This window comes from Lactuca virosa, chromosome 2, assembly GCF_052849685.1.
Source record: "Lactuca virosa cultivar CGN04683 chromosome 2, Lactuca_virosa_CGN04683_v6, whole genome shotgun sequence".
Lineage (NCBI taxonomy): Eukaryota > Viridiplantae > Streptophyta > Magnoliopsida > Asterales > Asteraceae > Lactuca > Lactuca virosa.
The window spans coordinates 208,959,982-208,977,224 of record NC_136427.1 but is presented as its reverse complement, the minus strand read 5'-3'; the positions used below and the strand labels follow the sequence as shown (position 1 = coordinate 208,977,224).

Below are 17,243 nucleotides of genomic sequence, written 5' to 3'. Positions count from 1 at the left end.
CTCGGCTTCCTCCGCCCGTGGTTTTTTCCCGATTTGGGTTTCCACGTAAATTCGTGTGTCTCTATTCTATTTATTTTATTCGTATTTCGTTGTGATTATTACGCTTTGATAATTTTTGATCCCATTCCGCATTGAGCTAATATTATTTAAGTCTATTCGGATCCTTCGTATTTCACAACATTTCTCAACCCACTCAACCCACTCAATTAAAAAAAAATACCAAACAATTAAGGTACAAGTCTTAAAACACATGGTACAAGAGAAAATGAGAGAGAGAAAGTAGAGAGAGAGGATGAAGTGGGTTAGTGAAACCAATTAAACAATCCGCCGAAGAGGGAGTGGTACCGGCGGTAACTCTATTGCTAATTAAGATTTTACCTTGATTATTTTGTATTTTTTTTAATTGAGTGGGTTGAGAAAGATATGATTTCCGTGTGTTGTGGGTTCGGAAAGATAAAGAAAAATCAAAGAGAAAAACTGATGTAGCAGTGGGTTCAGTGGGAACGACTCCATCCTCCCTTAAAAGTAAAACAATGATGTAAAGATATGGCATGAAAACAATTCGATGACATTGAGTTCTCAACCTTTTTTGTTGAGGAAGGATCAAGCACTCCTAAAGCTCTTATCTATAATAGCCTTGCCGTTAGTAACCATATATAAACAAAATTAAACATTTGTTATTAAGAAGAATTTGTATTTTCTATCACTGAAAACATGATTATATTTTCTAATAAAACTATTTTTTAACAGAATTATATATTAGAAATATGTGTTTATTGCTACATATAACACCGTTAAACAAATAGAAAAAATATATATAATACGATAGGTAGGTGTTATGTGAATACCAAAGAAATAATATTTTAAGTTTATGATCATATAATAATTCATATACACATGATGTTTGATAAAATCACATAATACATCAACTATTACTATATCATAAAGTAACTTTTAGATACAAATGACATAAATTTACAATTTTTGAAGCCACATTCTTTAGCCATTTCTTTTGCAAGAGTCCTTCTATTATCTTAAATTGAAAATCCTAGGACATATTGAGTTTACCCGTATTTTAAATATATGCAACAACTCCATTTTTATAAGTTTGACCAATAACAACACCATAAGATATGTTGTTTATGGTTCAATGATGTAGGTCGACGAATGAGGTGAGAACAGGGGAGAAGGGAAGTGGTGTACTGTGATTTAAGATTGATAGAAAGAGGGCGCTAGCGGTTTCCGGTGATGCTTGTGGCTAAATATGGTGTCGATCTCGAATGTAGTGGTGGTGGCTAATGGAGGTTGTGACTGTCGGTATAAGGGGAGGGGTGGGGATATTTGTTTTATGTATTTATTTTTTAATTTAAACTGACAAAGAAATAAAAGAAAATGAAAAAAAAGAAATTATTAAGGGTAATATAGTCATTTCATGTCCATAGGGACTAAGCGTGCAAGAAAAAAACAAAGTCACGAACGGTCCGAGTTAATTTTTGAAAATAGGGACTAAACACGCTTTCTGACATATACATGAGGGACGATTGGTGTAATTTATCCAAAAGAAAAAGGAAACGTGACATCGTCAAATTCGTCAATCGGAACAAAACGGTCAACTAGATCGAAAGAAATGATGACATAAATGACACAATTGAATACAACTTTTGAGAAACATATGATTAAAACTATCGGACTCACAAAATTTTCGTTGTTGATGCAAGATATGAGACACCTCGACCCCGAAGATCAGGAGGCGGCTAAACTAGTGAATGCTTCGATACGTGAAAAATATAAGCTAAAACACAATTGAAATTTGGATGTTGTGTTTTTTTTTTCTAGTTTTTTTTTTAAATTAAAATTTTCACTTCATGTTTTTATTTATTTATTTTTTTAGGTTTTTAATGTAATTTTTAATTTCATGTTATTTTTTAATTTTAGGATTTCTAAAATGTAATTTTTAATTTTATGTTATTTTAAATTTTAAAATGGTTTTTATTAAAAATTTAAAATTAAAAAAAAAATTATACGTAAAACAATTACCACACCCGTAGATAAAATTTATAAAATAAAAACTCATGTCGCGACTAATCAAAACCTTTTTACCATTGAAAAAAAAAGAAAAAAAAATACATCACACCTACCCGCCCGACCGCAGCTACCATTTGATATCTATGATCCATTTAACTGCACCTCGCAACAGAATTTAACTTCCTCCCTATCATCAATCAAAAATCCTGCAACACCACATCAAGATTAAACCCCCGTTTGCCAATTTCATCAAATCACTTTCTGCGTTAGCTTTCGTGAATTAGTCGTGTTTTGATGCTTATTAACGTAATAAAAAATTGAAATTATCGAGATATAGATTATGGTGTTCTTGTCTTGGACTCGCCCTTCTCCCAAAGAGCAGAAGGATTGCATTAGCAAGTAAGATTTAAGCAATTATTTGCTTTATTTTGTGATTCGATATCAGTTCTAAGAATTTGAGATATTGTGGACTTCTTTTTCCTTGTTGGACTGTAATAGTAGACCAGTATGATTCGTTCTATAAAACCCTAATTTCACTAATGTGTTTGCGTCTAATATGTTTGACGATATCCATCAGGTCAGGTACCTTCAACTATGACAGTAAATACAGAGGAGCTACTGTAAAACCATTGTCTGTTCTTAAAGAAGATAAAGAGCTTTCAAAAGATGGATTTTTAATCAATCATTCAAAAACTTTAGTGGGATCAGGCTCTGACGCATACGAAAAAGGCAAGACTGCTCTGCAAACTTGGAGGTTTGTTTACATCTTTACTATCCTCCAAATGAATTTGAAAATGAAGAGAATCTGATTGTGATTTTATTAAGATACACACAATTGATGGTTCTATTTTGGGAAATTTTAGGCATTTCGGATTGAGTTGGGCATTTGTTGATCCAAAGACACCAATTGAAAATGGGGTGAAGTTTTGTGCTTGTGTGAAGGAGTTCTTTCCATGGCTCAGGATGCCATTGCAGGTTGTTTATGTTAATGAAACTAGAAATCCTAAATTGGCTGTTTCTTCTTTTGGTTTTGGTGGAGGCACTCTCAGAGGACATTTACTGGTGTGTGTACTTTCTTTCCTCTTTTTATATGTGTAATGTTTTCATTTGATATGATGAGATAATTCTGAACTTATCCTATCAAAAACCCTATATTTGTCTGTGTAAATCCGTAGAAACCTTTTTAGAAGCATTTTTCTAAACTCAATATCAAGTTTCTCATTGAAATTTTGTTTAAAGCAGTCTGGTGAAGAGAGATTTTCAGTTGAGATGGATGAAGAGAAACAAGTTTGGTATGAAATACTCTCCTTCTCTAAACCAGCACATCCTCTCTCTGTTATTGGGTACCCGTATGTATTTCTTAGACAAAAGTATTTTGCTCAACAATCTAGTGATGCAGTCAGAAAATTTGTATCCTCAAAGTAAACTCTACAACATTCTGCTATTATGAGTTCACAATCTTTCACCACGTTTCTATTCCCTTTTATGTTTAAAAGAAATGAATAGAATCCCCCAATTGTATGTTTACAATCTGTCATTGACTTGTGCCCTTGAGGGGTTTAAACTGTCTATTGAGAACTCATGGAGTAAAAACAGATACAACACCAATACCAATAGAAGAAGGCAGACGATTGCAAAAAGGGGACAAAAGTAATAAGGTAAATACTGTACGAAAAGCATAAACGGATAAAGTTGAAAAGGGGTAATCACATAAATGAAGGGTAAAACTGTGAAATTGTCAGTATTTTTGTTGGTAAAATGCAATTGACTATTTGACCAATTGTGAAATTGGTGGTCATTTGTGTTATTAGTAAAAAAGATGGTCAATTTGTTAACATCATATAGTGGTTATCTATCTGAGGCCATAGTAAAAACAAAAACAGATATAAATGCGAAAAGGTTGACAGCTCAGATCCGCTGAAGTTTATTCATGAACGATATAAATAGAGTAGAAAATGCAACACACGATACAAATTAATGATCTTTTCATCTTCCTAGTTAAGATTCTAAAGATCAAGCCTTTCTCAAAGTGCTAAAATTGATTGGAGTCACAAAATTCGGATCTTCACCAAAAACCAACTCTTGAGCTGACAGTTTGGAGGCTGCCTGAGAAGGATGAAATGCATCCCAGAACAAGTGATTATCCCTATTTCGGCAAAGATACCCTCCTTCCTTGCAGTCTTTTATTCCATCTATTGAGTGATTCCCACAACATGCTGTTTTAACATCTTTAAACTCTGAAAACATGCCACTTTAGAGTCAGAAATATGCATGTGGAAAAAAAAAAAAAAAACCTAATGGTTTCGATTTACCAGGTGGGGGGTTTTCAATGACACTCATAGTCATATTGTATGAGTTCCCAAGTGAGTACTTGAATCCTTCGAGTGTAAAGCTCAATTTTTTCAAAAGGGATTCTAATGCTGTGTAGAACATTGCAGACAAACCGTTAGATATCGGTCCACAATCACCACTACCGGTATATGCACGGGAAACTGGACAACATCCAACTGGTGGAACACCCATTATTCCAAACTTTCTTGCTCCTAGCTTATATAAGTTCTGCCAATTTAAAAAAAAAAAAACAATATAATATGAGTAGAAATTTGGCGTCTATTTGGAGATGGTAGTGAGTAGTGACAAATATTAGTGAACCTCTAGTTGAATGGCGAAGGTGGCTGTAATGTTGGCGATGAAAACCTCGGGAGTTGTAGGATGATATAATACGTAGTTCATGATGTCGTTGCTTCCAACACAAATGATGTACATTGAATTTTGAATCAGAAGTTGACCTTTTGACTCGCCTAGTAATGTGGTTATGTTTCCTTGAACCGTTGCAAATTGTTGAATTTGCTCATCCATAAATATCACATTCCCCTGTATTAGCATTATACTTTGTTATGCATAACATGACATGATAGGATATAACTTATAAGTCATAACAAGACGACTTTGTACTGTATTTGACATGAATTTGCCTTAACCAAACTTACGTAGATAAGACAAAAATTGCTATATTTTTAGAACCCTTGTATTGTATTCCAATTTTATATAGAAGACATTTACCACAAGATCTGTCCCAATTCCTGTAATAATAGCTGCACCTCCGGAAGCAAAGTTCACCCCCTGAAGTAAGTCGCCCGTAAGGTTGGAACTATGTGCAAGGAGTGCAAGAAATGGCGGTGGACTTTCTTTGTAGCCACCCAAAAGTTGCACTGCACATACACATAATAATTATCTTAATCTTGTTTATTCATAAATTTATAAAAATAAGGGTAAACCATACTCTCTAGACAACCCATGCCGAACCTACCCCAAGGCTCATCGCATGGAGTTAAATTGTGGAGCACAAACAAAAAAAAATTGGGCCCTAGGAATTTCCTTCTTAACACATCTTTAACATCCCAGACACACATACCAAGATATTGTCTGCTTTGGAAAACCCAACACCATAACACATGGACTTCCTAAGGGTCACCCATTATGGTATTGGAAATATCATGGAATGTGCTGCTCTCACGAATTTAAAACGCGTCTTAATAGGGGATGATCCACATCCTTATAAGGAATGCTTAGTTCCCTTTTTGGGGTCGAGGTGAGATTTTGTGTTGTATATGAAAATGAATAACTTACCGATAGTATCGGCAGGGTTGAAGCCATTGCTGAACCTTCCGGTTGCTATTGACCCTGGATAATCGACCCCGTAATATGGGCGATTGACTTGTGCTTTGCAGTTTTTGAGGTAGTTGTTTGTGCCAACATCTACTATTGAATCCCCCAATATGAATATGGGTCCCACAGTTTCACTCGATGCATCCTTTGTGGCTATTGTTGTCACGCTGAAAAGGACTAGGCATATTTTGAGCAGAAGCATGAGTTTTTGAATTGTTAATGGTGTGGCCATGTTTATCTGGGTGGTTTATGAATGAAGAGGGCAAGTACTTATAGAAGTTGGAGCCTTTGGATCTAGAACGTACAAGGGGAAAATGTTAAACGATTATTAGAATAAATACTTAGTTTATATACATTACAATGATCATTATCCTAGGTTATAACCAAATATATACCATGAACTGTTTCTCGTTTTTTTGGTGATATTAGAATGTACAAGGGGAAAATGTTAAAGGATTATTATAATAAACACTTAGTTTATACCAATTACCATGATCATTATCCTAGTTTATAACCAAAAATATACTATGAACTGTTTCTCGTTTTTTGGTGATATTAACTGAGTTTGGAAATAATTGTGAAAAGATACGTATTTGGTGTGTTTGAGTTGAGCTATGTCTGTGTTTTACATGATTAGAAACAAAAAACTGATGCTAACTGGTTCATGTATGTTCATATGAACTTGTACATTATTTATATTTGGCAAGTTGTCTAATATGAGCTGGGATAACATCTAGCTAATTTCCTTTCATAATTTATTTTAGCTGTGATGGTTGCGATTAAAAGTGCTCAATTCCTATCATGCTTGATTTATAAACGCATTTTGACAGCTGAAATTGAAGATTTTGGAATAATGTGTAATTCTTTTTATTACTAGTGTTGTAGTAATTGTTATGAAATATGGTGGTGTGTTCTTCTACAACCAATGTTTAGAAACACAATGTATGAATTTAATCACATCTCTATAGCAGGATAAGGGTAATGTAAATCGACATCTACTCTCCTTTCCTAAACTACACATTTCATTAAATCTACAGCCAAAATGACCACCATATGATCATGATCTGATATTTAACAAATTGACTATCAATTTTGCAATTTATCAGTTAATTGCCAAGCATTGATTTGTTTTTTAATTAGCAGTCAATTTGTTAAATATCAGATCAATACTTTGTGGCTGCACATATTTGCTCTGTATCACCTACACACACCGTTGCCTTCACCACTATCATGTAGTATTTTATTCGTTTTCATCTTTCTGATTTATGTTTTAACTTGATTTTCAGGTTTCCGCAATATAAATTAGTGCCTATTTTCAGGAATTCGGTGAACTCGGCGCCACCATCACCAACATCTGCTCCAGTTGTTTCCAGGTAAGAGAAAAAAAGGTTCCATCAATGGAGGCTGCTAATCAGATGGATGCAGAATGAATGGACGCTAGTCAAAGGGATTTGGAGAAAAAAATGTTCGATCCAGAAGCAATTAGCCTTGCTCAAAGGGAATTGGCGAGGCAAATGATGGTCAAAAATGGTCATATAGCCACCGATGCAAAATTCTCCAAGAACCCCGGCGACGCAGAGTACGTTCTCTCCCTCGCTCAGAGTTTCAGTTATTTATGAATCGATGGACATTCATTGAATTTATCTTTAATTTGATTTCCTCATTCCTTACTGTAAAATTAGATAGATGTTTCATGGTCAAATTGAAAGGCTGTGCAATCGATAATAGTGTAGTGGTTTAGTTTTCAATGTTGGTTATGTGAGACGATTGTCCTGTTCATTTCAGTGGCATTCAATGTAAAAAACGAGAGAATGAAGGGTAGTTTCGGATTAGAAAGGAAACATGTGTCGTAAGTTACACAAACGACCCCTTAATTATATATCAAGTTTCAACTTCGTTCCATAATTTTATAACATCCATAATTATGATTTATGAATGTTCTTGGTTCAAAAGAATTCTTAAAAGGGTCCATGAAATATTTTGTCATAATGGAAAGGTCGGTTATAAATCACATCATTAATACAATAGTATTCAAAGATAATACTTTTTAATTTAAAATCATCTGTCGTTTCATATAAAAAAAATATAAATTACAAGTTAAAAAATAAATACATTGCATGAAACTTGTTTATAAACTTTTAAAATGGCTATAAATAGAAAATATAAGATAATTACTTTGTTCAAGTGATATAATATGATATATTTTTATATGGTACGATATACTTGCTAAGTTTTATTTTTATCTGTCTCTTCCCGATCGAAACTATATTGTAATATTTTTGTAGTATCGTCACCGTGCTATGACATTTGTAAATCACATTCTATATATAAATTGCAAATGAGTTACCACGTGCATTAAAGTTACGGTTTGAGTCACTTACATAATTTTTTTTTATGTTTTTTGTTTTTATTAATTGCAAATGAGTTTTCCGCGGCAATGCACACAACGTGTTTACAATTTTTATCTCTCATAATTTCAAAGTTTAATTATTGATATTTTATTAGTTGCGATTTTGGTCATTTACTATATTTTAAAGTTGTGCTTTTGGTCTATTACACAATTTGTTTTAAAGTTTTCGTTTTTATTAATATTAATTTTATTATTATATATATTTTTAATTAATTATCATTTGTGTATTGTACCAATCAATATACACTTTCAAACCTTATTTTTGTTTGCATCTTCTTCTATTTTGTAAAGGATTTCTCCACTGCAATGCGTGAGATGACTAAATACTAGTTTCATAGAAATTGCAAAATGCTTCCTTGTTTTTTTAAATTTTTTGTAGTCTTTTGTCCGTAAAAAGCAATTTCGCAACTCCTGACAAATTGTGAGAAAGGCAATCATTTTAATCGAAATATGCTCAATTTGTTAGTTTTTATTTTTGATTATCTTCAAACCAGGACATATGGTACTCCAGGATGATGATCTTTGTTGAGATACTTCTAATTTCTTATTCTTTTAGTTTCCTTATTTACAAAGTATTCTTTTGCTCCCTAAGTAATGTATTTAGCAACTATTTATGAGTCTTATGTCTTTCCTTTTTCTAGTGATATTCTTGGATATATAGCATGTTGTATTTACGTTTTTATCAATAAGAAAGAAGACAATATTCATTAGAATTTTATATGCTATCAGAGCAAAATCTGAGAATCAAATCTTAGTTTGCTTTCAACAATGGCCGGAGATGCCGAAGAAAGTTCGAAGAAAGAAAACGACAATATCGACATCACATATTCGTACTTCCTCACTGTCGCCGATCATCCCGTGCAAAACTTTGTGGGTGAAAGCTTGTTATGTGATGGAATTACAGTGACTGGAAAAACGAGATGACAAACACCTTGTTAGCCAAGAATAATTTTGGTTTCATCGATGGATCCATGCCAATGCTGGTGGAAGACACAGCTAACCTTATGAATTGGAAACGCTGCAACACCATGGTATGTGGATGGCTCATTAGTTCCATGGAAAGAAAAATCAAAAGCAGCGTCAAATATGCAATAACGGTTCGTGATCTATGGGTCGACCTTGAAGAAAGGTTTGGAAAAGCAAACGCTATTAGAGCTTACGAACTTAGACACACCGTTACCACCATACGCTAAGAAGGAATGACTATTTCGACATAATACACCAAACTACGAAACGTTTGGGACGAAATTCAAGAAATCATCTAACTTCCCACGTGTAAATGTAATGGTTGTACCTGTGATATCTCCAAATAAATCACAAAGCTACGTGAAAAGGAGCGACTCTACGATTTCTTGATGGGTCTCAATGAAGAATACGATACCGTCAAAACCCAAATCTTAACTACTGAACCCCTACCCACACATGGAATTGCATTCCACCTTATGAGCCAAGAAGAATAATGACTAATCGGTCTCGCAAGGCACACTTCGAATGAGTCCGCTACTTTTCAAACGATGGGAAGAAACAAAAAGAGGCAGCCTCCAACAAAATTTAACACTAAAAAATGAGACGATCGTGGCAAGAGAAACGACGACAAATGGTTTAATAATTTTCAAAAGGTCGGACACACCATTGCAGGTTATTTCGAGTTGATAGGATACCTGGATCGGTGGAATGTTAAATAAACAAACACCAAATATCAACCTGGAAACCAAAACCACAAACTCGTGATGCCAACACCACTACCGCTGAAGAGAAAAATATCTCAAACAACGAATACAATGAACTCATGCAAATGTTCCGAACCATGAAAGCCCAAGAACACGCACCGAAAGCAAACATGGATGGTAAGACTTCCCGTACTCCAAATACAAACATGATAAATACCTCTAAAAACTCTTGGGTGATAAACTCAGGGGCTAGTGAGCATATAATTGCACATAAAAATTGGTTAAAAGAAATAAAAAAACAACAAAGATGTCACCACCATTACCATTTTGAATGGTGAAAACATCCATGTAGATGGAATTGGTGATATTCAACTTTCGGATGGTTTCAAATTAAAACACACCCTTAATCAGAATATTGATAACATAATATAGCTTGAAATCATGATAATCAGAAGATTGATAACAATTTTCATAAACACTGTTCATTTCTAAAATAAGTAAATAAGTTTTCATGAATAGAAGTTCGTGACGGGTTTTAGTATACTACAACATCTTATGGTGCATATACAACCCTAAATGCTTTGGATCTATGTTTTCTCTAATTATACATGCATTGTTGTTTCCAAAGCATTAATCCTACAACTAGCATACAATTTACATAAACATCATAGAAATGAGTTATAAAATTACCTCTTTGTTGTAGCTTGTAGTTTTGGCCTTTAAGAACTCAACACCAATAGTGTGAATGCCTCAAATGGAATCACAACACACCTTTGGACAAAGGATGACTTTTGAGAGAGTATGGTGTACACAAATCGATTATGGCTCTCCAAGAACACACTAGTCTCTCTAGCACCAATTTCACCAACTAAGGGGTTTCTTATATAGTATGGCACAACTAGGGTTACACCATGCAAACCCTAATGTGCATGACTTTCCACATTCCTTAGGCTCCATGGGTTTTAACCTCCATGGAGTATCCATGGGTCACCACATGGGTTTAGCCCAACATAAAGAACTATGGATCATAAGCCCACTCTATAAGAATGAATGATTTACACAATCAATCCCCATATATTTAATTAGTATGTTTTGATCACAAAATTAATTCCAAATTAATTCTTGATCAATACTAATTAAATAATATGATTTCATATTAATATATTAGAACTTATAATATATTAATAAATCACAAATAACCTCTTCTCAAAAGTCCATCCTATCAAATTGTCATGGTGATATGCAACCCAAATGGACCATGCTACTCTCGGGTCAAGTACATACCAATTATAGTTATGGACTTAGACACTAATCCAACAGTCTCCAACTTGGATAAGTCTAATAACTATTATTGCAAGTACGACTTGAAAACCGACTAGCAATCGTAGCTCCTAAAATCCGCTGTCGAACTCTGACCTAGTCAATGACGCGTCCATTAGATAAGGGATCATATATTCCTCCATTCTAGATATCATATGGACATGAGACATGGATTATAATCATTCTCTCTGTTCATTTATTGTTTCCCGATTTCCGATTTATGACGACCGACTAATTGAACAAATCAAATCAGTCCAGGCTTGGCCAAGCACTTAGGGGTGTCATTACTAAATCATCGAGGGGCCCATATATATCGCTTTTATCCCTCCAAGGGTAAAAGGAATGGATAAACTTCGATTCATATGTTTGCTCTATCTACTCATCAAATCACACACAATGATATGTTCTATAACACCGAGTTACCAGTGCGTTTACATATCATCAATGTGGAACCGACTTGTAAACTACAACTCATACCTCTCCCTTTGAAGAATATAAGATATTATCGTCTCATGGTCACTCGTGATAAAATCCATGAAGTGATTCAAATGAGCGTGGGTTGAATCCAATACTCGAATCTTATTCCAGGAGTACTCATGAACACTGCAGCCACCTTGTCCTAGACAAACTACAGACCCATTCATGACAGTCTTGCCTCAATACCTACTTCCAAAGTATGATCGACTGTGGATGGTTTGAATAACCTAGTTATTCGGGAAGTCAAACCATGCAAAGTGAAACACAAGAATAATGTTAATCCTATATGGCCCTAAAACTTTTGAATGCCATATTGATTACTCACTATTCATTGTATAATGTTTCGAATAATCAACTTAGTACTTGAATTAAAACAATAGTTGTCCCATGCTCCAAGCATGCACACTATGTTTATCTATGATCCTTACTTTTTGAAATAGATCAATTGACAACATTTCAATGATGCTCATTTCACAATTCCAAATCCTTATCGTAAATGTAAGAATATCAAATTCTTGCCATTTACTGTAATCTGTTAGATTCTAAACTTATATGCAATGATCCTCTTGTAATGACTATGCACAAAAGTCACAGAGACTTGGCAACATACATTACAAAGTATTCCAATGGAGAGCTATTCCATGGAAACGAAGTCTCAAATTCGAAGTACATTCCTTTGAACATCCTTCTTGCATTAAGTTTTCTAATCTTACATAGATTTAAAGAATAACTTCCACTTATGGAAACATTTCCGTATTCCCATTTTGACAATCACTTCTGAACAAGAGTTACCTCTTCTCAGAGTATGTCAATATGGTCTTTTCTAAAATTTAAAATATACTTCCAACTGTCCATGAGCAACCAATCTGTCACACCCCCAAACCGGAACGGCGGAAACGTTCGGGGGCGGATGACGTCACGTAAGTATCACAACACATGCATTATAGTAATCAAAGTACAGCCAACCATTGCATTAATAGGTATAAGGTTTACGTAGGTGCTTTACACATTTCAAACATTAAAGGAGATACAGAAGACGACAGGAATCACAGCACGGTACTAGGCAGTCTTCTCAAAAGCGTCGGGGTGTACCTGTCTACTAGAGCCCTAAGAATATAAGCAGTTTTGAAAGAGTATCAGCATAAAGCTGGTGAGTTCATAAGCATTTTGTTTTAGAAAGACGGTTCTCGGTTCTTTTGAAAAGTGTGATATCTTTCACATAAAACCTTATGCTATCTGGAGTAATAAACGTGTACACCTTAGGTAAAATGATTCTTTGATATCCAAGAAAATCCCTTATTTTCTTATGAAAAGCATGATTAAGCCCATTTCTTCTATAACTTCTTTGTTCACACTAGTCACGTATAAACCAATACCGAATAGACAGTCAATTGTATGGATCTGCCCTAAACCCACAACCAAACAAGGAACAGGGAATGAGGCGGAAACCACACATTTCACAGTCTGTCGGGTATTCTCCACACGTAACATGGATGCATAAACCCGGAAGTTATGGAAGAAATATGAGTGTTCGTTAGTTGATTACTAAACCATCTGTTTATATAATACTTATGTTAACTCTGGGAAATCCTACATTTCCCTTATATACCAGTTATTGAATTACCCGTTTTAAATCAGAGAGTACGAGTATCTACCATATTTATATCATTATAGCATTGATTCTTTTGAAAACCCTGGTTACCCCTAGTGGTGTATATTAGCCTTATTACATAAATAAAACTAATTGAAGAGTAAAAATCCCGTAAACCATTGATTAGTTTATACTTACTGTGAGTCGTATAACCATACTTGATATGACCTAGAGACCTTTACAACATTCTTCAGGTGTTGGTTAAATGTCATTTGTCACCCCAGGCGTGCCCGCTTAACTGTAGCTAGTAGTTCAGGTGTGGGATTGTCAATCCCGAATAGATCTACTCACAAATCTCACGCTCTCCCTCCAGGAGACTCTGGTTATACTAGGATAGGATTTGATTCAATACACCTAAGGGTACAGTTTTGAAGTAGAGCCTCACAATCCTATATAATCTAGTTTACGTGTAATTCTAGAGTGTTTTCCTTGAATTAGAGTCCATTGGGTGCGGTATAAAGAAATAATTATGCTTAAATAATTATTAAATATTATACTCCTGAGAAAATATATACCGTAAACTAAATCTGTCATAGTTTATATATATTTACTCATAAATGAAATCTGGATTGGCAAAATCTGTACATTGGATTCTCCCAAACTATACCCATTATAGTTTACTTGAAATGATACGGGAATACTTTGTGAAAACCATTCTGAAAACTATGAACTTATGTTTTCAAAAATAACAGCGTCCCTTATACTCAACGTAGTACAAAAGGGATAAAATATCTAAATATTTTATTAGCCGTGAAAATCGTTGACTGTATTAATAAGTTTAAAACTTAATAAAATACTTTGTGTTTGGCTTGTATTCCCCCCTGAAAACATTAAAAATCGTAAAAGCGTAGGGGTATGAACTCACCTCGAATGAATGGTTTGAATGAAGGATCGATATGGGATGATGAGTGTCGAATGAAGCCTCAAACACAATCGGATCCTAATTATCATGTAATAACACATATATGATTCGAATTAGGGTATTTCACGACTAGACATGATAGAAAACCACCCTAAGGACTAAGTGTTGAAGCCATATGTGGTTGAGTGAGGGAGGTGTACGGCCACCCTAAAGGTGTGTGCGGCCATGGGTGTGCGGCCCATGAGTGTGTGGCCGTACACTCATGAAAAAGTGTGTATGTCGAGGTGTTTCAAGGCCCTACGAAGCATCAAGGAAGTGTTCTAGGCCCCATGCTTGGTTGGAATGCAAGTTTGATGCCCAAAATGACCATCAAGAGGGGTTTGCGGCCCTGGAGTGTGTGCGGCCATACAAAGGGGTGTGCGGCCGTACACCCTCCATGTTTATGCCCAATTTGATGACTTTAAGGTGAAACAAGGCTAGAGTCACGTCCAACTAGAAGATAGGGGTCCAACTCTCACTTTGGAGGGCCTTTAAGGAGAGTACGACCACCCTTATGAAGGTGTGCGGCCGTACTCCTTCAAATGATGAAGAACATGATGATTCAAGACTTAAATCAAGTGGCCCTTCAAGTATAATAAGCTAGGTGATAGAAAACTCACGTTTTTTAGGCCTTGGAAGGGTTCACGATTGATGAGACTAGGGAGAGATGGAGTAGTGTGCAGCCAATAGAAGAAATGAGTGAAGGAAAGGGGTCTTCTCATATATATAGGGGTGGGTGATCCACCACCTTGAGTGTGCTACCATGGGGTGGTGTGTGCGGCCGCACACCCATGTGTACGGCCATACACTCCTCCTAAGAGAGTGTATGGCCCGATTTTGCTACTTTGTGACTTGGCACTCATCCCTAACCTCAACCTTGGTTGTACTTGAGCTTAGAACACTTAAATGAGCCCTTAAACAATGCTAAAAGGCCACAGAAACGAGTTTAATCTTTGCTTGAATTGACTAGATGCACAAGATAGAAGTTTCGGGTTGTCACATCATCGGCCCGTTAGAGGGAATTTCGTCCTGAAATTCAGACATGGAGTAAAATCCCTGGACTTGGAAAAAGACGAAGGGTATCACGAGTGTCTCATCGGATAGACGATTCTCTAGGATCGGTACGTGGAAGACGGGATGTACATTGCTAAGTTCTCGTGGTAACCCTGCAATCCCGATCGGAGACAATGGATGCAGGTACCCCTTGAAAACGAACTACTTCTCGAAGGTATATTCGGGAGAGTCTCTCCGTTTTGAATTCGGGTTCTCACTGGGTGTTTCAGTGGATCTTCACTGTTGTATCCGCTGCTTCGATTCTGTGATGGGTGGTGGTTTTTGGCTCACTCTATCATGTTCATCCAGCTGGTAGGATGCCCTTTTTGGGATCCCGCGCAACCTTTGTCCTGAAGTTCGTGGTAGGACTCATACCTGGTTTATCTATCATTGTCCCGTGTACACAAGTCGTATATAATTAAGATTGACAAGACGGTTGGATGGGTGACTCTGCCCCAGGTCCACAACCAGACAAGGAACAGGAGATAGGGCGGACGCACACATCCTAAGTCAGTAGAATCTTAATTATGTACCACCCTCGCATGTACATTAGACATGGATAGGTTAACCATATTTGTCCCTAGCCTCTGTGCCTGAACTTGACTTGTTGCTCGAGTGGTAATCCTAGAATGGTCTACCGAGGATGGTTAAGGAAGGTTACGGGTGGATGCCATACTCTTCGCATGAATACTTTCGAGTTTTGAAGGGAAATAAATTTTCGAAGTTCGCATCTAGTTTGCCGTTATGGGTGACGAGAGTTTTGGGATTCGAGCGGTTTAAGGCAAAGGGTCTCCCTGGTGACAAGCGGGTTTGGCATGACGTAAACTCAGTCGGACTAAGCCGGATGATGTCGTAGCATCGCGCATCAAGTTAGTTCGGAGAAAGTGTCTTGTTAGAACATTGGTGCCTCTAGGTGTACGTTTCTGGTGTTTTCTGTTTTTGATTCGAAGTTGGCGGGTACTACTAATATGAGGGTTCTGATACTTTGAAATTATGGACCTTTTATGAAATGATTCTTACTAGGTCTCTCTATAACCACTTGGTGTATACAAGTCATGTATATTTAAGATTGGTAAGACCTTTGACTGAGTAACCCTGCCCTAAATCCTCAACTAAGCAAGGAACGGGAAACAAGGCGGGATTACTTACTAAGCCATCATAGTTTACCCATTAGGGTTTCAAGTTTTTTTTTAATGAATGTTGTAAATAAATAATTTCATAATTATAAACAATTATTGGGGTTTTGAAAGCGTACCAAAAATATAGCAGGGTTCTTTGATGATTCCCCATTATCTGGGGTCAAACTCCTTCTGCTTCCCCGTCGTTCCTCTCTGTTGGACAGTCTCTCTTGAAATGTCCTACTCCACCACATAGGTGACATTTTGGATTGGTCCCAACATTGGTAGTCGAAGCGATGAACTCGACTGGGGTCCTACAGATGCGGGTGGTGTGTCCCTTCTTGTTGCATCTAAAGCAATGCAACACTCAGCAGGCTCCATAATGATGGTAGTTGCATTTGCTGCAGTATGGGAGGTTTCCCAAGTATGGTGTGGTTGGTGTTGGAATAGCAGGGCTGACGAGAGTGTTGTCTGTTCCAGTTCATTGCCTTTCAGTAGGTCCTTGAGTTGAACAACTCCCTTTCTCGTGTTCGAACTTTCGTTTCAGGGTATTAGGTTTGGAGTCCGGTGCACCTTTATCAGCAGGCACTTGTGGCTGAAATTGGTTAGCACCTCGATCAGAATTGCCGTTAGCATTTCCATTAACGTTTGCGTTGTTAGTAGTAAGGAGAGTCACGGCAGCTGCTACGGCTGCTGTGACTGCAGCTTGAAACGTAGTTGGATCCATCTGAAGGATTGGTGTTTTACTGGTGGGTTGGCTACGTTTCTTCGGAGGCATGATCTGCTACATGACAAGAGAATGAGCTTGTGAGCAACAATGGTTGCCTCAGGATGTACTCTAAATGTTTATACAGGCATGCAAATTTTCCATTTTGCTATCTGGTTCATAATGATTCGACCCACATCCCTATGATGTAGTCCTAGTAAGAATAGAAGTAAGTTTTTAGAA

General features: G+C 36.3%; 3 protein-coding genes and 1 long non-coding RNA gene across 5 annotated transcripts; 3 read left to right on the top strand and 1 right to left on the bottom strand.

Annotated features, from left to right (window-relative positions):
• The first annotated feature begins 2,131 nt into the window (after positions 1 to 2,131).
• Positions 2,132 to 3,603, top strand: LOC145160107 (UPF0548 protein At2g17695-like). Of its 2 annotated transcripts, none has more exons than XM_079079217.1 (4): positions 2,132 to 2,424; positions 2,603 to 2,779; positions 2,889 to 3,087; positions 3,265 to 3,603. In XM_079079217.1, exons 1-4 carry the CDS (start codon positions 2,366 to 2,368, stop codon positions 3,448 to 3,450), a joined length of 621 nt encoding a protein of 206 aa, XP_078935343.1. In that variant the 5' UTR covers positions 2,132 to 2,365; the 3' UTR covers positions 3,451 to 3,603. The 2 variants fall into 2 exon arrangements, with proteins under 2 accessions (XP_078935343.1, XP_078935344.1); XM_079079218.1 differs by having other exon boundaries at positions 2,136 to 2,424; positions 3,268 to 3,603.
• Positions 3,604 to 3,973: 370 nt separating this feature from the next.
• On the top strand, positions 3,974 to 4,829 carry LOC145160110 (uncharacterized). The gene is made up of 2 exons (XR_013738017.1): positions 3,974 to 4,388; positions 4,464 to 4,829. It is a non-coding gene; the product is annotated as an uncharacterized LOC145160110 (long non-coding RNA).
• A 205-nt stretch (positions 4,830 to 5,034) lies between these two features.
• Positions 5,035 to 5,926, bottom strand: LOC145158183 (GDSL esterase/lipase At5g37690-like). Its single transcript, XM_079077117.1, has 2 exons — positions 5,656 to 5,926; positions 5,035 to 5,237 (listed from the first exon to the last, which is right to left on the bottom strand). Exons 1-2 carry the CDS (start codon positions 5,924 to 5,926, stop codon positions 5,035 to 5,037), a joined length of 474 nt encoding a protein of 157 aa, XP_078933243.1.
• Positions 5,927 to 7,124: 1,198 nt separating this feature from the next.
• On the top strand, positions 7,125 to 9,297 carry LOC145158182 (uncharacterized). Its single transcript, XM_079077116.1, has 2 exons — positions 7,125 to 7,273; positions 9,009 to 9,297. Exons 1-2 carry the CDS (start codon positions 7,125 to 7,127, stop codon positions 9,295 to 9,297), a joined length of 438 nt encoding a protein of 145 aa, XP_078933242.1.
• The last annotated feature ends 7,946 nt before the right edge of the window (positions 9,298 to 17,243 follow it).